The 25,289-nt window shown below is 36.8% G+C and overlaps 1 protein-coding gene across 2 annotated transcripts in view; it reads left to right on the plus strand.

The window, feature by feature from the left end:
• Nucleotides 1-303: 303 nt before the first annotated feature.
• LOC122741344 (liver carboxylesterase 1-like) overlaps nt 304-25,289 on the plus strand; it is a 44,273-nt gene continuing 19,287 nt past the window's right edge. The window contains exons 1-9 of one of the 2 annotated variants that reach the window (XM_043984721.1): nt 304-358; nt 3,160-3,364; nt 4,999-5,143; nt 6,617-6,750; nt 8,094-8,247; nt 16,032-16,136; nt 16,542-16,646; nt 17,850-17,888; nt 23,913-24,053. In XM_043984721.1, coding sequence (XP_043840656.1) covers nt 307-358; nt 3,160-3,364; nt 4,999-5,143; nt 6,617-6,750; nt 8,094-8,247; nt 16,032-16,136; nt 16,542-16,646; nt 17,850-17,888; nt 23,913-24,053 — 1,080 coding nt within the window. In that variant the 5' untranslated portion in view covers nt 304-306. Of the gene's footprint in view, nt 359-3,159; nt 3,365-4,998; nt 5,144-6,616; nt 6,751-8,093; nt 8,248-16,031; nt 16,137-16,541; nt 16,647-17,849; nt 17,889-23,912; nt 24,060-25,289 lie in introns of both variants that reach the window. The other variant, XM_043984720.1, reaches the window with a different exon arrangement.

A 25,289-nucleotide genomic window follows, 5' to 3' on the forward strand; every position in this document is an offset into this window, starting at 1 on the left:
AAAATCTACTTAATGTAATTTTTACCATATTCAGTGATCTGGAGGTTGAGTTTGTAATCTGAGTATTTTGGGAATAGAGCCAAGCAGGTGGAGAGGGTGGGTTATTTACAGGGATAGCTTCCAAAACCCAATACTTTCTAATAGAAGAACAATATTTGGAAGGGGATAAATTCATTTATTGTTTTTGTCTGATTTTACTTTGACCTTTTCAGTCAGTCAGACATTTGTGAAGCTCTTTAATACAGGGAAGCACCTGCAACTTTAATGCCTGTACCAGGCACCCGGGAAAGCATTTTTCCTGATACAATGTGGTTGCTTTCTTTGGTCTTGTGTTCCTGCCTTGCTTTATCAACTTGGGGTAAGTTTTTTTTCCATTCTATATACCTTCAAAAATAACTCCAAAACTTTGGATATTGCCTGGCAGAAAACTAGGCAAAGACTGGAATTTCTGCTGGAGTTCAGTACCAGAATTTGCCTTCCTGTGGTTTTCTTTGGAAAGAAGTTGGGGGTTTTATTAAAGCAGTAGCAACTCCTTTTGCTGCTGACACTGTACTCCCCTGCCACCTGCTGGATGTCCAAGTCCTGCTGGCTTTAGTTTGGTTTAGTGGGTGGATCTTTGGGGGAATGAATCACTTAGAGAAGCAACAACCAAGTAGAAGTTACATCTACTTAAAATAAAGATGATGTGTTATTGGCATCTGCAAATGTGAAATTGGAAGGTAGGGCAATTATAAAGACAAAATTAAAAAAAATATGCCTGCTGAAAATACAAAAAAAAATTTGGCAGTATAGTGTTTTATCAACTTTGATGATCCAAGGGTAGAAGGAAACATCACCATCATCTATTTTCCCTATTGGGCTCCAATTTAGCAGATTCATTTGTCACATATTTATTCTTCCTCTGAGGCATAAGTATGAATGACTAAGGGGCTGAGAAAGGAAAAGGGATGACTGAATAACTGATATTATACACTTTAGACAGTCTGACAATATAAAAGTGAAATTAGACAGTTCTAATATTCTATTGGTCTGTAAGTTCTCATGGAGCAAATGAAAGATGGATATTGAGGAAAAGAAGCCAATAATAGCTAGGAAATAATTTCTTACAGTCTTCTGGACTAGGCAAGAAATGTCAACTTTTGTAATCAGGAAAATTGAACTAGTTTGTCCTTATTAATTTAATGCTATTCTCCAAGCTGTAATATCCACTTTTGTAAGAGGAGGGAGCTAGACTAGATAATAACAAAGGTCATTTTCAAGTAGAAATTACATAATTTGTGACTTTGATGGTGCTGTATCAGAGCTTATGGGAATAGGAGAAATATAGAGATATTCAGACAAGCAAAAGAATCCTTACATAATATTTAAATGTTTTTATCTTTCCTTCTTCCTTTGTTTCTTTCCTTCTTTTTTCAAGTGTCTGAGGCCAGATTTGAACTCAGGTACTCCTGAATCCAGTGCCAGTGCTTTATCCACTGCGCCACCTAGCTGCCTCCTCTTTCCTTCCTTCTTAAAGTCAGTATATACAGAGCTTTGGTTCTGTGATTTCATTCCTGCAAAATATTTACCTTTATAATTCTTACCCAATGGGCCAAAGAGCAGAATTCCTGATAGCAGATTTTCCCAGAAGAGATGACAATAACTGCAATAGCAACAGAGTTCCCATAGAAGTAATGACAATTACTTGCAAGCTGAAAGGAATTCACATGCATTGTTCCTGAATCCTCACCTGCTGTGTAGAAGAGGAGGGGGGGTTTTTATCATTAACTAGTTATCATCCTGGGTCCATGTTCTGCCTCTGACATGAACTTCCTGTGTGAAGCTGGGCAAATCTCTTAACCTCTCAGTGCTTTAGAAAACTCTCTAAAACTATAAGGTATTTACGTGAATTGATATAGGGAGTTTCCTCATCTGGGAGTTTTCCATAGCAATGAAATTGCATCTATAAATATACATATATGTATATATATATATATATATGTTCATGTATATACATATTCCTCCTTCTCTTCCTCTTCTTCCTCTTCCTCCTCCTCTTCTTCTTCCTCTTCTTCCTCTTCCTCCTCCTCCTCTTCTTCTTCTTCTTCTTCTTCTTCTTCTTCTTCCATTATCGCTATCACTACTATTAATTACTATCCCTGATTTGTGTACCTAGAAACAGCATGATAGAGGATATGGAACAAAGTGCTGAGTTTGGATTTAAGAAGTTCTGGGTCTGGAGCAGCTAGGTGGCGCGGTGGATAGAGCACCGGCCCTGGAGTCAGGAGTACCTGAGTTCAAATCTGGCCTCAGACACTTAATACTTACTAGCTGTGTGACCCTGGGCAAGTCACTTAACCCCAATTGCCTCACTAAAAAAAAAAAAAAAAGCAAAAAAAGTTCTGGGTCCAAACACTGCTTCTGATACTTCCTTGCTATGTGACCCTGGGCAAGTCACAAACCCTGTGCACTTCAGACAACTCCTTAGAATGTAGGTGTTGTCAGAGACAGTCTATGGAATCTGTTAATGATATGATAGTTGCTGTTTAAGCTTCCTCCATCAGGGACTGGGTGTTATTCATCTGTGCTTCCCTTAGCATCTAGCCCAGTGCACTGTGTATAACAGGTCCTATTAATATGTGTTGGATAAAGGAACTCAGAGATTCTCAGGAAAGGAAATTGTATAAACGTGCATTTCTGTTAAACCTCATTCTTAAAGGCAGCTGTGGCATAGTGGAAATGCTCAGAACTTGGAGTTCAGAGATGCCTACTAGCTATATGACCTTGGGCAGGTGTTTTAACCTCTAGGAGCTTTGGTATTTCCAGCTATAAAATGCGGCCCATAATACTATTTACTTTATTCAGTTGTGAGCAAAGCACTTTGTTGAATCTTAAAATACTGCAAAAATGAGTTGCTATTATGACTGTGGTATCTCTATGGCATTTTCACTCATTTTTTCTCATTTGATATTTATAACAGGGAGATAGTATTGTCTCTAATTTACAAGTGAGAAAACTGAGGCCCAGAGAGATTGTTAACTTTCTGAAAGTTGGCACATAATTAGTGAAGGACTGAGAGGGGGAAAGATGCCCAGGTCATTTAACTAGTTCAATGTGATTCCACTCTACCATGTTGTCTTCTCAAGTGAAATCACTTTTTCCTTTCTCAATGTTGCATAGGGCAGCAGGCCTCAACACCTATAGTGGATACTCAGTATGGGAAAGTCCAAGGCAAATATATGAGCCTAAAAGGATTTAATAAAGCTGTCCAGGTTTTCCTGGGTGTCCCTTTTGCCAAGGCTCCTCTTGGATCCCTGAGATTCACTCCACCTCAGCCTCCTGAGCCCTGGGACTATGTGAAGATAACCACTACATACCCACCCATGTAAGCCATCAGTCATCAGTTTTTTCTTGGTATGGGAGGGATTAAGTTGGAGGCAATCATGGGGAATTCTATTTTTATTCTTTGGTTTTTCCATATCATTTCATTACCCCAGGTCATTTCAAAATCCCCTATATCACCTCTGGTGAAATGTTTCTATTTCTTCTTCCCAACTAAATAGAGAGATAGATATACAGAAAGAAAAGGAAAGAAAGAAAGAAAGAAAGAAAGAAAGAAAGAAAGAAAGAAAGAAAGAAAGAAAGAAAGAAAGAAAGAAAGAAAGAAAGGAAAAACATTTATGGAACACTTTTTGTATGTCAGACACTGGCCTAAGCGCGGGGATAGAAATACAAATAAACAAGATAGACTCCTTTCTTAAGGAGCTTATGTTTCTATTAGGTAAAAATACCACATAAAGGAGATGCTGTAAGAAGGAGGCAGGAATGGTGGCCCAAGCAGAGACAGTGTAGTTTGGAGCTGCTAGTTGCAAAGGGAAGTGGAGGCCTGGTTCCAGGCAAGATAAGGGAAAAACTCACCTATCTAGCTCCAAAGTCTCTCCTTTGGAGGGGAACCTATCAAGGATTCCCAGTGGACTGTTTCCTGATTTGCAGGATGATTCACCCATCCTAGAAAGTCCAGCCAAGTTGAATTGCTATAGCCTCCAACCTGGACAGATGCTGCTGATATTCCTGATAACTAATGGCTTGTTTGCTTTCTCACAGTCAAATCCCTATGAACACACTGCCTGGAAAAATGTTGGATACCCTTACCTTCCATTCTTCAATAATATCAAGACCCTTTGAATCATAAAACCATGACTCCTTTGCCACTGATCTGTCTAGTAGTTTTAAAAATAATGCTTTTGGAGAAAGAACACGTGGATGGAAATCAGGACTTCAGTTCAGACTCTGCCATTTAATAACTATGTGATAATGGGCTAATTGCTTATCTTCTCAGTTTCCTCATTAATGCAGTAGGGACAATGATGACTCCTCTAGTTGCCTCATAGGCTTGTGTGAAATAAGTCATTGCCGTCTTGCCAAAATGCTGCCATTTGGCTATGGTCTGGAAGACCCTAGAGGCACCACAATGTTTCACATTTCTCTGGCCCCTCTTTCTTACTATAATTACCCTCCTCCTTCCTACTATGTTCCTAAATTCACTAAGTATTTATCCATAGAAATCATTCATTGGGAAGCCAGAGATGGAAGAGATCTTAGAAATCATTTAGTGCAAACTCCTCATTTTTTCAGAGAAGACTAGGGCCTAGAACAGGGAATGACATACACTGGGACACAAAGAAATTTAGGGTCTCATTCCATAAACATGAAGAAAAATAATGTAAGGTCTTTTGTTAAGCCTTCACTGGAGTAAGTGGAAAAAGAAGAGTAAAGGGAGGAGTCTGATGACCCGAGATGGAATACTGTCTCTGTTATTCCCTGTATGATTTTAAGCAACCACATTTCTTCTCTGTGACTCAGTTGCCTCATCTCTAAAATAAGGGTGCTTAACTTGATGATCTCTAAGGACCCTTCTAGTTCCAAAGCCTAAGATCTAAGATCTGTGATACTGTGACCCCAAGTTATGTTTCCATAATGTGCTGTTGAAAAGAAATGATCTCATGTTTCATTGCACAGGTGCATCCAGGACAAAGATGAAGGACAGTTATTCTCTAACCTTTTTACCAACCGGAATGAAAAAATTTCATTGGAAATGTCTGAAGACTGTTTATACCTGAACATTTATAGTCCAGCTGATCTGACAAAGAAGATGAAATTACCTGTAAGGATATTAAATCTAGGGTTGATCAAAGCTTTGGATTCTGTGGGTTATGGTTACTTCTTGTATCTATAGCGGGGAAGAAATGGAAGAATCAGTATGTTGGGATCCTTAGTTCTCCCTTGGTCAGTCCATGTGACCTGAAAAAACCTCCCACCAATTTCACTTAGCTGAAACTCAATTTTCCTTGATTATGGATTGGAGCATGATGGGACACTTACCCTGGTACATGATAGAAAACAATAGTAATGCCTTTAATTTGCAAAGGACATTTATACATGTTCTTCCATTCAATCCTCAGTCCACATCTGACAGGTAGAGATCAATGTTATTATTCTTATTTGAAAAAAAAAGAGGATTAAGAGAGGCTAAATGATTTGCCCCAGGTCACATAGCTGGTTAGTGACAGAGTTGGGACTATCGGTCTCATAGAATCTCAGAAATGGAAGAGCCGTCTTAGTTCATGTAATTCAACCTGTACTTGAAAAAGAATCCCCTTAAAATACCTTCAGTGGTGGGGAACTCAATCTATCTTAAGGAAGCCCATTCCATTTTTTGAGAGCTCTTATTGTTATGAAGTTTTTCCTGACATTGAGTCTAAATCTATTGGTCTTCAAGTTCTACCCAGACTGTACCATGTTCTGTTCTCCAGGACTAAGGGGAAAAAATCTAATCCTTCTTCCACATGACAGACTTTCAAAAATTGGAAGACACAGTTCACACCCACTCTTCAGTTCTTCTTTTCTTTGTGCTAAAAATCCCCATTTTCTTCTTCTTCTTCTTCTTCTTCTTCTTCTTCTTCTTCTTCTTCTTCTTCTTCTTCTTCTTCTTCTTTTTTGCGGGGCCATGGTGGTTAAGTGACTTGCCCAGGGTCACACAGCTAGTAAGTGTCAAGTGTCTGAGGCCAGATTTGAACTCACGTACTCCTGAATCCAGGGCCAGTGCTTTATCCACTGCGCCACCTAGCTGCCCCCTCCCCATTTTCTTCTACCCATCCTCAAACCCTGGTTTCTTGACTCACAGTTTAATGCTCTTCTAGTAGACTAGGAAAAGCAGTGAGAAATTCTCTCTCTCTCTCTCTCTCTCTCTCTCCATCTCCATATACAGACATATATGTATATCTGCATGTATGTATATACATGTATATGCATATATTTCATACAGTGAAAAGATCAAATCGAATATAGCTCTCAATTGTCTGCAGCCAATCAAAGGGGAATAGTAACATGAATGATGCAATTTAGTTTTTCATATTGTCTTTGGCCTTTTTGCCCCGTGCCACCCCCCGCCCCCACTTTTCCTGAAGGCAGTTTACCTTTCTAATTCTGTTTTCCTCTGGAAGTTCTGAGAATGACTTCACATTCCCTGAGCACAATGGGAGAGAAGTATTCCCAGGAACACATGGGAAACTTTTGGTTAGGACTATAATATTGGCTGGGTTTATATGACCAATAAGATTTCTCCCTTCTTCCCCAGGTGATGGTGTGGATCCATGGAGGGGGTTTGTTGACAGGTGCTGCATCAACTTATGATGGGCTGGCTCTTTCAACCCTTGAAAATGTTGTGGTTGTGACCATTCAGTACCGTTTGGGAATTTTGGGATTCTATAGGTAAGATCTAGGGTCCAAGAACCTGGTGGACATATTGGACACACCTACTAGCATGGCCCTGCCTTTAGGCTTATGGCAATGACTCTCTAGTAGCCCTCTAAAAATAAATGAATGTGGTCAACTTTCTTTAGCAGAGTATATTTCTACTTTTTCCCCTTTGGTCTCTTGGAAATTGACCTGTGTCTGTATGGGCCTAATGAGTTTCTTCTATGTCTTTTCCTTGAGATTAGGTACTGTGGCATATGGTATCATACACATCTTACTATTATTGTCAATGTTACTGATATCTTATGATTATTTGGTTATATGAGGGTAGGGGTGTCATTTGCTGTCAGCTCAATTCAACAAATATGTATTGAATGACTATTATTTCATTTAGTGAATTCTTATTGAACCCCTTGTATACTCAAATTATATGATTCTTTTTTTTTTCAGGGCAATGGGGGTTAAGTGACCTGCCCAGGGTCACACAGCTAGTAAGTGTCAAGTGTCTGAGGCCGGATTTGAACTCAGATCCTCCTGAATCCAGAGCCAGTGCTTTATCCACTCTACCACCTAGCTGCCCCCAAACTGCTACCTCCCTCCTTGAATTTTTTTTTTTTTGGCGGGGCAATGAGGGTTAAGCGACTTGCCCAAAATCACACAGCTAGTAAGTGTCAAGTGTCTGAGGCCGGATTTGAAGTCAGGTCCTCCTGAATCCAGGGCCAGTGCTTTATCCACTATGCCACCTAGCTGTCCCTATATGATTCTTAATTGAATAATTGAAATAAATACTTATTAAGTATCTTCTGGCTTCTAGATCCTGGGAACGCAAAGATAGATATGACATAGACCTTTTAAAGAGGGGTTTATGATAAAAAAGGTTGTGTTTGTGTGACCCTGGGCAAGTCATTTCTTACCTTGGTTCTTAGTGACCTAGAGCAAAGACTTTTTCACCTGATGCATGAGCGGGGCATAGGTGGGGTCAAAAAGAAGATGGCACTAAAAACATGGAGATTTTTATCTGGTCTTTCTTAGGGGATCCAGTCATTAACATTGAAGAAACATATAAGAGAAAGGTGGCTGGAAAGGAGAGGGAAGGGAGGTCAGGGAAACGTTCTCAAATCAAGAAATAGGTCAGTGAGTTTTGGGTGGGAATAATAAGTAATTTGGGAAATTGGGATGCCAGCTGACCTTCCCACTTCCAGTGAATTCAGGCCATCCCCCCACTTTGTTATTTTTGCACCTTATTTGTTGGTCTTGTTTGCTTATTAGATGTAATCTCCCTGAGGGCAAGGACAACTATATACCTCAACTGGCCCCTGAAGTGCTTTATCAATATTTATGACTCCTCTCTCTTGCAGCACTGGTGATGAGCATGCTGGGGGAAACTGGGGTTACTTAGATCAAGTGGCTGCACTCCACTGGATCCAGAAAAACATTGCTAGCTTTGGAGGAGATCCAGGCTCAGTGACCATCTTTGGTGAGTCAGCAGGAGGCGGATGTGTTTCTGCACTGGTGAGTTTTCAAGATGCTATACTTTGATTCAGGAGGGTTCAGCCAATGACTGTTGATATAGAGGGTTAGCCTCAGATATAAGCAGATGTCATTAGTATCAACAGATGATTTGGCCCTTCCGACAGTCCCCAAGAATCTATTCATGTTTCTTGGCACTGAATTTCTTTCTTAAGTAGGAAACCTAGAACCAGGGAGCAAAGTGTCTAAGACTTGAAGGGAAAACTGGCCATGAAACTCTTTTTAAAAAATTTTTAAAAATTAATTTAATTTTTTTCCTGAGACTCTTGATTGAGGTAAGCTACTGGTAAAAGTTTGTGTCAGGGTGGCATATATATATTTTGCAATATACTGTTCCTCTTATAATAATACATTTTATAATGCTTCAAAAAGAACTTTCCTCATAGCAATCTCATGAGACAAGGAATGCAACTATTATGGTTCTAATTTCACAGATGAGAAAACAGAAGTTCATTGATGGTCTTTATGTTATCTAAGCTCATACAGTTAGGGTATGACAGATCTTAGAATCAAACTCAGGTTTTGATTCCAAATCTAGAGATTTTCTGTCACAACATGCAAAGTGGCTCAGAAAATCATGACAAGTAACCCAGTGTCTTTCTATGGCAGCCCACATGGACTGTAGGAAGGCAGAATGAGACCAATTTCCTTTAAGCTTTATTTTCAGCATTAGAAGGCATAGACTGAGATATGATAGTAATACAGCTTTGTAAGGGCTTTTCAAAGAACCACTTTCTGAGAGAAAGGAAACTATTCTAAATCCTACGGAACATTTCTCCCTGACTTCCCTATGAGATAGGACCAGTCTCAGAATACTTGAGGAGAAGGCAAAGGGTGATTTTTAGCACCCAACTTCTCCAGTTTCATTTACCTTTCTCCTTTCCTCTCTTCATTTCCTTCTCTTTTTCTTTATTCATTTATTTAATATTTTGAGATGTCTACTTGCTATGGAATTTTGTACTAGTTACTATGGAAAACACAAAATTGACATAAGAAAAGTTCCCCATACTAATGCAGTAGAGGTAAAAGACACAAATAAATATCCATAGCACACAATATGCAATAATAAAACCAGTAAATACTGGTTAGGCTATAAAGAGCAAGCATACTCATTCACTCATTGCTGGTGGAATTAAAGGAGTACAATATGAAAATATACCATAAAAATTACCAAAAGAAAAATCATACATATATTTAACCCAATCATTCCATTGTTGGAAACACAACATGAAATATTATGAAAAACAAATAGAAGAACTCTCCATTCAAAGACTCTTAATCACATGTTCCTATCATTTTTACTTCACCTGCTCTTTTTCTGAGCTTCTCCACTCAGAAATATAACAACATCAAATGTAATTCATAATAAAACAGAAAAAACAACATCTGGGAAACAACCTATTTTTTAAAATAAGGGAATAAAGAGAAGTTCCACTTAAAATAACTGCTGACACTATAAAATACTTTGGATTCTACTTGCCAAGACACTCACAGGAACTAGATGAACATAATTGCAACATGCTTTTTATACAGATATATCCAAACAATTGTAGAAACATTAATTTCTTATGGGTAGATTATTTAGTAATAATAATTTAATGCCTTTTCAATGCATAGGGGAAGGTTTGGAGGGAAGGCGAGAATTTAGAACTAAAAATTAAAAAATAAATGTTGAGAAATTAAAAATAAAAGTAACAGAATGGTTAGATAAATTTAGAAAAATTGATATAAATAATTTTATGAAGCAATTAAAACTACCATGCATGAGAAACACAAAGAAATCTAAGAAAATCTTCATGAACTAATGCAAAGTTAAAAAAAATCAGAACCAGAAAACTAGAGTACATATTTACTATGCTCATTTGAACATAGTGATTGTAGAGTGTGTGGACCCTATGTGGCAAATGTATTCCTTCTCCAGTCTGATTGGCTTAGTCACCTTAACCTGTACTCATGATGGAGGGTCAGGGCAAGGAGGGGAAATCCCAGAAGGGGAGACAACCATTGCTGTCACACTCTTATATATCATTCTCAGAATCCTAGGGCTACCTCCAGTTTGGGGGAAAAATATACATTAAAATAGTGACTGTAGCTTGTGAGAGTCTACCATCATATTTTCCATTTATACAAATCAATAAAAATAATCTCTTTCAGTCTTCAACATATAAAGCAATTCCTAACAAAGAAGCAAATGCTGTAATATTAAAATATATCAGCTCATTCATAAATCTGGGTCACTATCTCTCACCAATACCCACATTGTTTGTGGGGGAAATGAGAAGAAGCTTACAGAAATGTAGTAATGGGTCACATTACATCCTATGTACTCTGGGCAATTCAAAACTCTGGACATCAAGCCTACATGTCTATGCTCTCTTTAAGGAAAGGTTTGTATCATCCATCAATTGTTCCTCTTTTGAGCCTCTCTATTCTGCAGGACAAAGCCTTTTTCCCCTTATATCTTCAGGCCTCTGAAGTAGTGCTAAGTTCTTTTAACTAATGGTAACCTTAAGCTAGAGATCTACAGAAGTGCTGGAGTCCTATCCGTTGTTTAGGTGTTAAAGCAGTATGAAAATCTTTCATGGATGGGATTCTCTGGAAAGGGAAAAAAAAAACCAGTTCCTTTTAATCCTGGGAACTGCAAAACTATTCAAGTCTTGGGTTCAGCTTTGATGAGTTTTTCTCTCTGAAGACTTAGAGGACAGTAAAGAGCAATGTAGGCAAGACTCTCAGGAAGCTCCCTTTCTCTAGCTCTAGATAGCCCTAGAGATCTAAATCTTTTCCCCAAGCAGCAATTCTCACAACATAGAATGCTACTTTTTGCCACTCAGCACCCAAAATGAAAAATTTCCTCCAAGCCCTTATGTGAGGAAAACTAAAGAAGAATAAATGGACAAAGAATATTGATTGGGACTTAGAAAGACTAAGAAATGAGTTACAAACCATTAGGTATTGAAATTAATTAAAACATCATATTAAATTTAAAAAGGTTTTGTACACATATTATTTTTGCAATATGTCTGATATGGGGATAAGTTTTTCATGACTTTATTTGAATAATTGATATTCTATCACTTGCCTTCTCAAAGTGTTGAAGGGAAGGAGAGAATTTGGAATTAAAAATTTAAAAATAAATGTTGTAGCCAACAACGTGTCCAAAAATAGAAGGAAAGCAGAAAATTGGGAAAAAATTTTCATAGTCTCTCAGATAAAGTTCCCATATCTCAAATATATAAAGAAATTTGTCAAATTTATAAGAATAAAATCATTCACCAATCAATAGTCAAAGTTTATGAATAGCTAATTTTCAATAAAGAAATCATAACTATAAATAGTCATATGAAAAAATCCTTTAAATCATTATTGATTAAAAAAATGCAGATCTTTTTTTCTTTTTTAAAGTATTTTTTCCAATTACATGTAAAGATAGTTCTCAACTTTTGTTTATACAAGCTTTCCAATTTCAGATTTTTCTCCCTCCCTCCCCTCCCTCCCCCCTCGCCTAGACAGCAGGTAATCTGATATAGGTTACATATATATATATACACACACACACACACACACACACACACACACATAATAACATTAAAACATATTTCTGCATTAGTCATGTTATAAGAGAAAAATCAGAGCAATGATGAAAAACCTCAAAATAGGAAAACAACAGCACCAAAACAAAAGAAATAGCATGGTTCATTCAGCAGCTATACTCCACAGTTCTTTTTTATTTTTTTTTCCTGGATTTGGAGATCCTCTTCTATCATGAGTTCCCTGGAACCCTTCTGTACCATTGCATTGGTGAGAAGAATATAGTCCATCACAGTAGATCAGCACTCAATGTTGATGATACTGTGTACAATGTTCTTCTGGTTCTGCTCATCTCACTCATCATCAGCCCATGCAAGACCCTCCAGGTTTCTCTGAACTCTTCCTGACCATCGTTTCTTACAGCACAATAGTATTCCATTACATTCATATACCACAACTTGTCCAGCCATTCCCCAATTGATGGGCATCCCTTCAACTTCCAATTCCTTGCCACCACATAAAGAGCAGCTATAAATATTTTTGTACATGTATGTCCCTCTCCCCTTTCCATGATCTCTTTGGGAAAAAGACCCAAAAGTGGTATTGCTGGGTCAAAGGGTATGCATAGTTTTATAGCCTTTTGGGCATAATTCCAAATTGCTCTCCAGAATGGTTGGATCAGTTCACAGCTCCACCAACAATACATTAGTGTTCCAATTTTTCCACAGCTTCTCCAACACTTATTATTTTCCTTTTTTGTCATTTTGGCCAATCTGATAGGTGTCAGGTGGTACCTCAAAGTTGTTTTAATTTGCATCTCTCTAATCATTAGAGATTTAGAGCCTTTTTTCACCTGGGAATAGGCAGCTTTGGTTTCTTCATCAGAAAACTGCCTGTTCATATCCTTTGATCATTTCTCAATTGGGGAATGACTTGGATTAATATAAATTTGATTTAGTTCCCTATATATTTTAGAAATGAGGCCTTTATCAGAAGTACTGGCCATAAAAATTGTTTCCCAGCTTTCTGCCTCCCTTCTAATTTTGGATGCATTGCTTTTGTTTGTATAAAACCTTTTTAATTTAATGTAATCAAAATCATCCATTTTGCATTTTATAATATTCTCTATCTCTTGTTTGGTCATAAACTGTTTTCCTTTATAAAGTTTTGATAGGTATACTATTCCTTGTTCTCCTAATTTACCTATGGTATCACCTTTTATGTCTAAATCATGTATCCATTTTGATCTTATTTTAGTATAATGTGTAAGATGTTGGTCTATGCCTACGTTCTGCCATACTATGTCCAGTTTTCCCAGCAGTTTTTGTCAAATACTGAGTTCCTATCCCAGAAGCTGGAGTCTTTGGTTTTATCAAACACTACATTACTAGTGTCATTTACTACTGCATTTCCTGTGCCTAGCCTATTCCATTGATCCTCCACTCTATTTCTTAGCCAGTACCAGATAGTTTTGATGACTGCCGCTTTATAGTAAACCTCCAGGTTTGGTACTGCTAATCCACCTTCCTGTGAATTTTTTTTCATTATTTCCCTGGATATTCTTGACTTTTTGTTTTTCCAGATGAATTTTGTTATTATTTTTTTCTAGCTGTATAAAATAATTTTTAGGTAGTCTGATTGGTATGGCACTGAATAAGTAAATTAATTTAGGTAGTATTGTTATTTTTACTATATTAGTTCTGCCTATCCATGAGCAATTGATATCTTTCCAATTATTTAGATCTGATTTGATTTGTGTGAAGAGTGTTTGGTAGTTGTGTTCATAGAGTTCCTGGGTTTGTCTTGGCAAGTAGACTCCCAAGTAGAAAAATGCAGATTAAAAACATCTTTGTGATATTATCTTATATCTATCAGATTGCCTAAAATGATAGATGCCCTTCATTTGGATAATGGCTAAACAAGTTGTAGTACATGATTATAATGTAATACTACTGTGCTATAAGAAATGATAAACTGGTTGAATTTGGAAACATGGAAAGATTTACATGAAATAATGAAAAGTGAAATGAGCAGTACCAAGAGAACATTGTTCAAAGTAACAGAAATATTGTCCTAAGAACAATTTTGAATAACTAATTCATCTTGAGTATCATAAAGACTCAAATGAAGTACAAAGGACCTATGTAGGAAGATGCTATAGAACTCCAGAGAAAGAACTGAGAAATAGAGATATGTATAGTATGGTTTTACATATATAAGTGTGTGTGTGTGTGTGTATTTGTTTTTAATTGTAGCCTTCTCTATAATAGGCTGGGGAGGGACAGAGAAAACAAAATGCAGAGAATGAAAGAAAAGTTAGAGGTAAAAGCAGGGTACTTTTAAAAACAATATGTAGCATGTGTTACATAGTGGGGTTTTTTTTTAAAGTAAACAGTCTGAAATGGAAATTCATGGTTTTATATTGAATCCTCTCTTTATGATCTGCTGTATACATATAAATGTTCTCTTTTTTCTCTTTTTATATTTAATTTCAAAATGAAAAAAATTTTAAAGGAATAAATTAAATATTAATAATTAAACAAGTTTAAATTTTTTTCTATTTATCTACAATGTTTTGACTAAAACTTTTAATATAAATAAAATGCATTAGAGATAGAGAACAACGTGTTATTTGAGATCTGAAAGTGAAGGTTTTTACTTAATTGAAAGTATTAGGGGAGAGTTTATGGCATTTGGAAAACTGGAAATAAATTAAAGAAGAAAATTCTTTTTTCTTCTCTTCCTCTTTTCTCCCTCTTTTGGTCTCTGTTCTCTTGTCTTTTTCTCTCTTTCTGGTTTGGTTATGGGGAGAGACTGTTTAAGGCTTTTATAGTGAGGCATGAATAAAGCCAGACTTTCTAGTTCCTTTTTACCAGCAGGTACTCCACTGAGAATCATCTGAGTAATACAGCAAAAGAGGAAATGACTCATCTGAAGAAATCCTCTGTCTCTGTTGATCTCAGCCTTCTGAATCCTACACTGACATAGCAAATTATTCAGGCCTTTCTTGACCTACTACAATTTTTAATCCCTTTTAATCCTTTTGTAGCAATGAACAGTTTGGCAGCAGATGAGTACAGAACCAAGCTTATAGGCAGCCACAATTTCAGGGCCTCCCAAAAGGTTCCCTTGTCCAAAAAGACATCCATTGGTTTCTGATACTTTATTAGAGCTTCACTACATTTAAACTTTGTTCACACTTAAAACCTAAGTCACTCTAGGAGGATCAGTGTATTAAATTTCAGCAATAATCTAAACTTCTGTGTGAGCAGCTTTTCTTAAGAGTGGGTTTTCATAGGGAAAAAAAAGGAAGGAGGGTACAATGAGAATTGCAGAGGGACATTGAAAGGGAAGTCTAATGATGCTGGAAGAAAAATTCTACTCATTTCAGTTTTTCCTAAGTTTTAAAAAAATGCTAGCCCTTTTACACATTCATCGCTTATATCACTCACACTTATGCTACTTGCTTAATTTTTCTGAGTTTTTTTTTTCTGAAAAACTAAATTCTAGGAAAGACAGTCAACCTTGGCAATATCAGGACACTAAAGAGGAATGAATAAAGGAACAAAAAAAGCCTCCTAAATTAATTGATTCTTGGCCCTAAATAGTGGGCTAGTCATCCATTAGCATTTGTTAAGGCTAAATAGTCCTACCCTGACACACCCAACTAGTTGGCTAGGTTAGTATGTCTAGTCATTTGGGCACCTAGGGCAAGCTTCACAAAATGTGTCTAAGGCAAGTAATATGAATCATTGGACAGATTATCTTCTAAAGACAAATTGAGGTAGAGGGAAATACTTTGGGGACAGAAATATTCAGGTGGGGATTGGAGAGAGTCCAGAACTCTGGTTTGTTTTTTCCAATAAACATTTATAAAGTACACACTATATACAAGGCAATATGCAAAGAACTTGAGATTTAAAGACAGAAAGAAAAAGTTATTGTTCTCAAGGAGCATAGATTCTCTTGGGGGGCAAAACCACATACTAATTTAGATGTTTTTTTTTTCTGGATGTGTTGTAGATTGGGGGGAACTCATCTGGGGGAGGAAGTATAAAAGCAGTTAGCTTCCTATTTGAAATAATTGCTTTTGATAATTAGGTACTAGGCTCAATTATTTGATGCTGTGGACAGAATAGCCTTTGTCATGTTCTCTGGGGAAAAGTCACAGTTGCTTCAACTCTGTTATGGCTCTGCTCTGAAATCATTATTTTAATTCCCCTCTGTTCCTCTTTCAGATTGTATCTCCTTTGGCCAAGAATCTCTTCCACCGGGCTATTTCCCAGAGTGGAGTTGTCCTTATGGAATCTCTGTTCAGTTCTGACATCAAACTAGTAACTGAGGTAGCCTTCTTCCATTTTGGGGCATCACATACTGGCATATATTAATAGAATTACAAGATTTAGAACTAAAAGGGCCATCAGACATTTTCTAGACAAACTAGCTGTTTTATTTTACAGAACAGACAAAAAGTCTAAAGAGATGTAACTTGCCCAAAGTCACACAGGTTATAAAGGTGCAGAGCTGGCATTTGAACACAGGTCCTTTGACTTCACATCTAGTACTGCTTATGCTGCCCCATGCAATCACATTTTTAAGAACATCCTGGTTTGCTTATAGCTATTCTCCCTACATAGATAGACAGAAACTGCTCCTGGAGTATAGGAATGATAGAGATAGATACAAAGATATCAATAGATGGGTAGAGATAAAAATGAAACATAAAGATAGATTTTTTTTTTTGGCAGAAAATTACAAAACTGATTGGATGTAAAATAACTACTTCAGCCAGCATGGTTTCTTGCATTCGGCAGAAAACAGAGGAAGAGATCCTGAACACAACTGTGCAGATGGTGGGTGACCCAGTAGTTCTTACACAATACCCCTTTAGCATGTTTCATTGTACATTATAACTTTGGATCCTCTAGTTGCCCCAGGCAGCATAGATGGCCTCCCATGTATGAGAAGCTCTGACCTTTAGAGTTGCATGTAGCCATGCTTTTAAGAATGAACCTAAACATCTCTTCAATTCACCTTGATTGATGTGAAAATTTTCCCAAGTCATGATGTGGGAAATGACTTTCAGGCTTTTATATCTGCTGTCCTTATGTCCACCTCTCTGAGGATGAGGAGGGTAGACCAGAAAAAAAAAACACTAGAAATCCCTCTCCATTTACTTATTCAATAGTCAAATATTTCTAGAATATGTCATCCCAGGGAAGACTAAGGTAGAGGACAGTGGGATGTGTCTTCAGGAGACTGTGGAAAGCCAAAATATTGGTCCCTTCTCTGTAGAGAGTAGAGAGGGAACTATGTTCCACATGGAAGGGAGTGAAGAGAATAAACATTTATATAGTGTCTGCTATGTGCCTGATACTGTGCTAAAGGCTTTACAAATACTATTTCATTTGATCCTTACAACAACCCTGGGAAGTAGATACTATTATTATAGTATTATTATCATCGTTTTATAGTTGAGGAAACCAAAGCAGGGCCTTGAATGACTCGGATAACTGCCACAATTGTCTGCTTTTTTGCAGAGACTAGTGGGGAATCTTTGGAGAATTCAAAGATTCTGGAACATCCAAAATGTCTTAGATAGTGCACCTGTTCCTGTGTAATTTATAAAGTGGAAAATGAGGGGACTGTTCTTAGATTTGTTCCAAGGCCACTGACAAAAGTTTCTACCAAATGCAACCTTACTTGCAGGATCATGTGAATAAAAAATGCTGTATTTTTTCTCCTTAGCTTTACACCTAAAGTAGTGAGGTGCCTTATACAAAAGAATGAGAAAAAAAGTGACATTCTTCTAATTTGTAGGCCTGCATGTCTCAGATCTGTCTTTTCCAGAATCCTAGAATTAAGGATAAGTAGGAGAAGTGGTCCAGAGCCTAGAATGATGATGACTCCAAGGTTGAGTTCCAACAGACCTTGTCACTCTTAATGGAATTTACTGCTCTGTTGTGAGGGGCTCTCAGAGAAGCAACCTAATCTTCAGGTGAAATAGCAAGAAAAGCTCTTTTTGAGAAATTCATTTATCTTTTTTCCCCCTACAGAAATTATTCACTGTGGATTTTCTTGGAGACCCTACACAGGTAAATTGTTCTTGTCTTTTTAATTAGGAATTCTAAGTCTGGGCTTCTTTAAGCTCCAGTTAACAAAAGGAATGAAATCATTTACTACCAAAATAACAAAAGGAATGAAATCATTTACTACCAAAAATCAAAAGGAATGAAATCATTTACTACCAAAAAGAATGAATTCCACTCTCCCAATGGAATAATTTCAATCCCATGCCCTGCAATATTGACTTGTCCCGTCTAAGATACACAATTACCTAACTACACATACAAAGTTTTATGCCCCTTCTAGAAGTTGACCTTATGTATTTCAGATAAACACTTGGTGAAGCTCCTGAGCTGGGCTGCTGACTCCCCTTAACTAACTTTCAGAGATAAGGCCAAGTCCCCAAGTAAACATGGCTGTTTTAAAAAAAAAAAGTCCCTGTGAAGTTAATATTTGCTACAGCATGGCCTAGTTTGAACTCATTACCAAATCAAAATTAGAGAGATTTGGAATGTTAGAGATTCCAAACCTCTTAGTTCAGCAATAAGTAACATTCTGCTCAGCCCTTCTTCCATCACCATCACAACAAAGTTATTTGTCCCCAGACCTAGTCTCATATTCATAGAAGACATTCAAACTTTTTTTCTTTGAGTTGTTCCTGAAATCCCACTTGTTCAAGATGTATTCCTAAGTTAAATGGATGATTATTTAACCCTCTAACTTCACTGTCTCTAAATATGGGCCTCTCCTGGATTTCTGTAGCTCATCACCCATGACTGTCCTCAAATCCTGGCTTGCATATAATGGAAATATTTATTTTCTCCTTGACTTAGTGGCCATAATAAGAAGGCCTATCTCGGTATTCTGTCTTGAATAAATGACAACATGGCAAAGTAGAAAGAAGCTTGGTTTAAGAGTTAGGAGATTTATTATCATTCCAGAAGTCCTGGCTTTGCCACTGACTAATAAAGAGACCACAGTCAACTCATACCCTCTTCCTGAGCCTCAATTTTTTCATCTGTAAAAGTAGAGAGCATAGAAGTCTTTATTTTACAGTTGAAAATAAGTTTCTTGAATGCAGGAACTAATTGGATTTAAAATTTTGTCTTTCTAATGACTAGTACATAACAAACATATTTAAAAAACTATGGATTTAAGATCTAAAACAGACCTTAGAGGCCATCAAGCTGCAACCTCCTCTATTTTACACTTGAGGTAATTGAGGCACAGAGAAGTTAAAGCTACTTATTCCGTGTCACATAGGTAGTATTTACTGAGATAGGGTATGAACTCAGGTACTCTTGATTCCAATTACACTACATAACTCTGACTTTTTTTAAATCATAAAAGTATTTTACTATTTTTTCCAGTCACATATAAAGATTGATTTTAAAATTTGTTTTTATAAGATTTAGAATTCTAAATTTTTCTCCCTCCCTCCCCCCACCCCCGCCAAGACAGCAAACAATCTGATATAGGTTATATGTGTACCATCACATTAAACATATTTCTACATTAGTCATGTTGTGAAAGAAAAATCAGAACAAAAGGGAAAAACCTCAAAAAAGAAAAACAATAAGCAAAAGAAGTCAAAGTATGGTTCAATCTGCATTCAGATTCCACAGTTCTTTTTTCTGGATGTGGAGAGCATTTTCCATTATGAGTCCTTTAGAATTGTCTTGGATCATTGTACTGCTGGAAAAAGCTAAGTCTCTCATAGTTGATGATCTCACAATGTTGCTGTTACTGTGTACAATGTTCTCCTGGTTCTGTTCACTTCACTCCACATCAGTCCACTTCAGTCTTTCCAGGTTTTTCTGAAATCTGTCTGCTCATCATTTAGAATTCTAAATTGTACTAGTCACTAGAAAGATAAAATTTAAAACCCAATTAGTCCCTGTATTCAAGAAACTTATTTTCAACTGTAAAATAAAGAATTCTATGCTCTCTACTTTTACAGATATGAAAAGGCAGTTTTCAGATTAAGAAATCAAAGCTATCTATTATCATATGAAAAAATGCTCTAAATAGTTTTTGTTTAGAGAAATTCAAATTAAAACAACTCTGAGGTACCACCTCACACCTATCAGTTTGGCTAATATGACAAAAAAAGGAAAATAATAAATTATGGAAAAGCTGTGGAAAACTTGGAACATTAATGCATTGTTGGTAGAGTTGTGAACTGATCCAATCATTCTGGAGAGCAATTTGGAACATAGCCCAAAGGGATATGGGACTGTATATACCCTTTGACCTAGTAATACCACTATTAGGTCTTTTCCCCAGAGATCTTACAAAAGGGAAAAGGACCCACATGTGCAAAAATATTTATAGCAGCTCTCTTTGACCATTTCTCAATTGGGGAATGACTTGCATTCTTATAAATTTGATTTAGTTCCCAATATATTTTAGAAATGAGGCCTTTATCAGAAACACATGCTGTAAAAATTGTTTCACAGCTTTTTTGTTTCCCTTCTAATTTTGGCTGCATTGCTTCTGTTTATACAAAAAGTTTTAAATTTAATGTAATCAAAATAATAATTTTGTATTTCATAATATTCTCTATCTCTTCTTTGGTCATAAATTATTCTCCTTTCCATAGATCTTAGAGGTTAACTATTCTTTCCTCTCCTAATTTACTTATGGTATTACCCTTTATATCTAAATCATGTACCCATTCTGATTTTATTTTGGTGTACTTTCTGAGATGTTAGTCTATGCCTACTTTCTGTCATATTCTCTTCCAGTTTTCCCAGCAGTTTCTGTCAAATTACTAAGTTCTTATCCAAGAAGCTGGAGTCTTTGGGTTGATCATAAAGTAGATTACTACAGCATTTACTACTGTGTCTCCTTGCCTAACCTATTCCATTGATCCACCATTCTATTTCTTAGCTTGTTCCAAATATGACTCTTACTGTTTATTGAATTGAACATTTGTTGAATAAGGGATCCTGACCTACTGGTGGTACAGTGGTTAGAGCACTGGCTCTGGAATTGCGAAGGCCCAATTCAAATCTAGACTCAAATACTTTCTAGTCATGTATCTCTGAACAAGTCCTTTAATCTTTGCTTGCCTTAGTTTCCTCACTTGTAAAATGGGGATAATAATAGTAACAAGCTTGAAGGATTATTGTGAGGATCAAATAAGATAGCATTTATAAAAAACTCTTAGTACAGTACCTGATAAAAAGGAGATAACTATATAAACACTTAGTTCCTTCCCTTCTCCTTTCCTTCCTTGACTAGATTATCTCTAAGGTCTCTTGCTGCTCTACATTCTATGAACTCTCACCCCTTTGTGACTGTTTCCTCACCTGTAAAATGGAGATAATTCTGATACTGCCTAATTCACAGGCCTGTGAAAACCAAATAAGATACTAGATATTAAAGGGATTTGTCAACTGGAAAGAATGATTTACACACACACACACACACACACACACACACACACACACACACACACCCTGATATATATGATATTACTTCTGTTTCTGATATAGTAGCCAAAAATTAAAAAAACAAAGCCACTGAGATCTTGGGCTGCTTTAATAAAGTTATAGCTTCACCTCAATTAAACTTTAAAAAAAGATCAGAAGGAAATCCAGGAGACATGGACAAGCAAGATGGTATTAGTATCATCATGTCAAACTTAATATGTACTTCAAAAATAGCTATACATAATAGGAATTTGTGGTTTTATATTAAATCCTTTTCACCCACTTTGGGCAGGGTAGAAGCATTTACTAAGCACCTACTATGCAGGTACTGTGCTAAACACTTTATAAATATTATAGCATTTTATCCTTACAACAGCCCTGTGAAGTAGGCTTTTATCCCCATTTCAAAGTCAAAAAAACTGTGGTAAACAGGTTAAGTGACCTGTCTAAATTCATACTTCTAAATTCATAATTCAAAAAAGGAAAGAAAAACAGAAAGGAATAGCAGCCACACACAAGGATCAGGCAATACCTTGGCTCTCCTCTTCTGCTCTGGTAAGAGCAAATCTTGAATATTTATTCATTTTGGGGGGCCACCTTCTAGAAGACAGGGATGAGGATGGTGAGAAGTCTACCTCTGGTTTATGTTATCTAAGGATGTGGGGAAGGAAGTAGGGATATTTTGCCTGTAAAAGCCTTGAAGGATATCATAACTGTCCTTGGGTGCTTGAAGGTGTATTATTCCAAAGAGGGATTAAATATGTTCTGGTCAGCATGGAGGTTAATTTAAGTTGGATGTCTTAGGTAGGAGTGAATTCTTATTCCCTACCCCTATTTGAAGTCTTTATGGAAAGGCTAGAAAAACACCCGTTGATTATATTGAAGATGCAATTTTTTTTCTGATCTAAGTTAGATTAGATATTCCTTGAGGTACCTTCCAACTCTGAAATTCTGTGATTCTCTTTCAAGACATAAAACAGAGACTCAAAACAGAGTATAGACATATAGACAAATGCAGCGTATAGACTTAAAATAGAGTATAAGTTAATGTAAAGTGGTATCAAGATGTGAACAAAAATTATGATGGAATGCCACCTCAAATATCTATAGGATTTTTCTTTCCTTACAACCCTAAGAGACAGGCAGTGCAAATATTACCATTCCCATCTTAGAGATCCAGAGGGTAAGTAACTTGCTCACAACAAATAAACAGGAAGTATTAGAGTCAGAACTCCAACTTGGATCTTTTAAAATTCTAATTTCAGTGTCTTCTTTATGTCCCAAGGAATACTGGATAACTTTGGATGAAGAAGAAAGATGTATAGATTAGAATGATGAGGGAAGGCTTTCTGGGGGTTATGGTTGGGGTGAAGCTTCAATTTGGTCTTGACCTTGAAAAAATGGGGTGACAATGTATATTTGGTCTGATAATCACTTGGCGCTTTTTATGAACTACCAACTGAGACTGGCTAACTATTCCAAGGGATCAGATTTTATATTCTCATCCTTTCCTTTATTTTGACCAGAAGTTAATGATTGTAAGATGGGCAAAAGTAATTGATTCATTATCCATTTATTGGAGAGGTAAAGACACTGCCTTTGGATTGTATTGTGGTTCAGAGACAGGGTAGTGCAAAATTTCAGGTTTTCTTCCGTGTTGACCTTACCCTTGGGTATGGTTCATTCAGCATCTATACTCCACAGTTCTCTTTTGGTTCTGGATTTGGAGATCACCTTCCATCATGAGTCCCCTGGAACACTCCTGTCCCATTTCATTGGTGAGAAGAATCTAGTCCATCACAGTTGATCAACACACAATGTTGGTGATACTGTGTAAAATGTTCTTCTGGTTCTGCTCATCTCACTCATCATCAGTTCATGCAAGTCCTTCCAGGTTTCTCTGAACTCCTCCTGCTCATTGTTTCTTACAAAACAATAGAATTCCATTACATTCATATACCACAACTTGTTCAGCCATTCCCCAATTGATGGGCAACCCCTCAATTTCCAATTCCTTGCCACCACAAAGAGAACAGCTATAAATATTTTTGTGCATGTGGGTACTTTTTCCTTTTTTATGATCTCCTTGGTAAAAAGACCCCAAAGTGGTATTGCTGGGTCAAAGGGTATGCACAGCTTTATAGCCCTTTGGGCATAATTCCAGATTCCTCTCCAGAATGGTTGGGCCAGTTCACAGCTCCACCAACAATGCATTAGTGTTCCAATTTTTCCACAGCTTCTCCAACATTTATTATTTTCCTTATTTGTTACATTAGTCAATCTGTTAGGTGTCAGGTGGTACCTCAGAGTTGTTTTAATTTGCATCTCTCTAATTGATAGTGATTTAGAGCATTTTTTCATATGGCAATAGATAGCTTTGATTTCTTCACCAGAAAACTGCCTGTTCATATCCTTTGACCATTTCTCAATCAGGGAATGATTTGGATTCATATAAATTTGATTTAGTTCCCTATATATTTTAGAATTGAGACCTCTTTCAGAAGTACTGGCCATAAAAAATGTCTCCCATCTTTCTGTATCTTTCTGCATGCAATTCAATTCTTTGGGAAAGTGAGAGGGAGGTAGAATGGATGTGTAACAATTTTTTTCTTACAGAAAATTGCATTCATACCTGCAGTTCTGGATGGTAAATTTTTCCCTAAAAACCCCAAAGAGATCCTTGCTGAAAAGCAGTTCAATCATATCCCCTACATTGTGGGAATCAACAACAATGAATTCAGCTGGCTTCTTCCAACTGTAAGAGTCCTTTGGTTTCTTCTGGAATCTCATCATTCCTTTCCTTTCCAGGACCTAGAAAGTTCCTCTAATTAAGTCAGGAAAACAATCTATGACTTGATAAGGCTATCTGCTGCTTCTTCTTAGTGAACTTTATTCCCTAAAGCCTCACTTCTAAGAATAGGACTATATTCCCAAGGAATTGATCTGAACACACCAGGAGATCTTAATTATCTTGGTGTAATGGACCCCTTGTACAGCTTGGTGAAGTCTATGGAAAGTTTTTTCAGCATGATGTTTTTAGATGCATAAAATGAAACACATGACATTACAATACAAATAAACTATCCTGAAGTACAAATAAATTTTTTAAAAATCATGGACCCCACTTTAATCATGGACTCATGGATACTCTAGGCAGTAATCATATTGTTGCAGAGAACAAGCTGCTCTCTTACTGATAGCAATCTTTGAACTTCAGAGCTGGAGTTGATCTTAGAGATCATATAATCCAAACTTTTCATTTTATAGATGGAGAAACTGAGGCCAAAAGGAAAAGGAACTTGATTTGCATGGTAGAGTGAGTTAGTGGCAAAGCTAGAATTAGAATCCAGACCTTCTCACATTTGTGGTTCACTCCACTACCTTCCCCCAATTAGGTGACCGGTGCCCTAACAATGGGCAGTTAGGTGGCATAGTAGATAGAATGCTGGGTCTATAGTCAGGAAGACTCATTTTTTCTAAGTTTAAGTCTGGCCTCAGACAATTACTAGCTGTTTGACCCTGGACAAGTCACTTAGCCCTCAGCTTCCTTATCTGTAAAATGAGCTGAAGAAGGAAATGGCAAACCATTCCAGTATCTCTGCCAAGAAAATCCTAAATGAGTTCATGAATAGTTGGACATGACAGAAATGAATGAACAACAATTTTTTTTTTGATCTGTTTAATCTCTTTTCTATTAAAAGTGGAAAAAGATTTGTATTGGGCCCTAGGTTAGAACCCAAGTTTCTTCTCCAATATAGGGGCAATGTGATATGATGGAAATAGCACTATATTTGTGATATGAGGACCTAAGTGTGAACTGTGGCTCCATTCCTTCCCACATTTATGACCTTGAACAAATAATTTCTACTGCACCTTGCTTTTCTCATGTGTAAAATGAGGTCATTAGACTTTACTAGATGATCTCTAAGGGTCCTTCTAGCTCTCAATTCTGTGATAAATTAACTAACAATCAGCTACAAATAATTGATGTTC

The sequence above is a fragment of the Dromiciops gliroides genome, chromosome 2 (assembly GCF_019393635.1).
Source record: "Dromiciops gliroides isolate mDroGli1 chromosome 2, mDroGli1.pri, whole genome shotgun sequence".
NCBI lineage: Eukaryota > Metazoa > Chordata > Mammalia > Microbiotheria > Microbiotheriidae > Dromiciops > Dromiciops gliroides.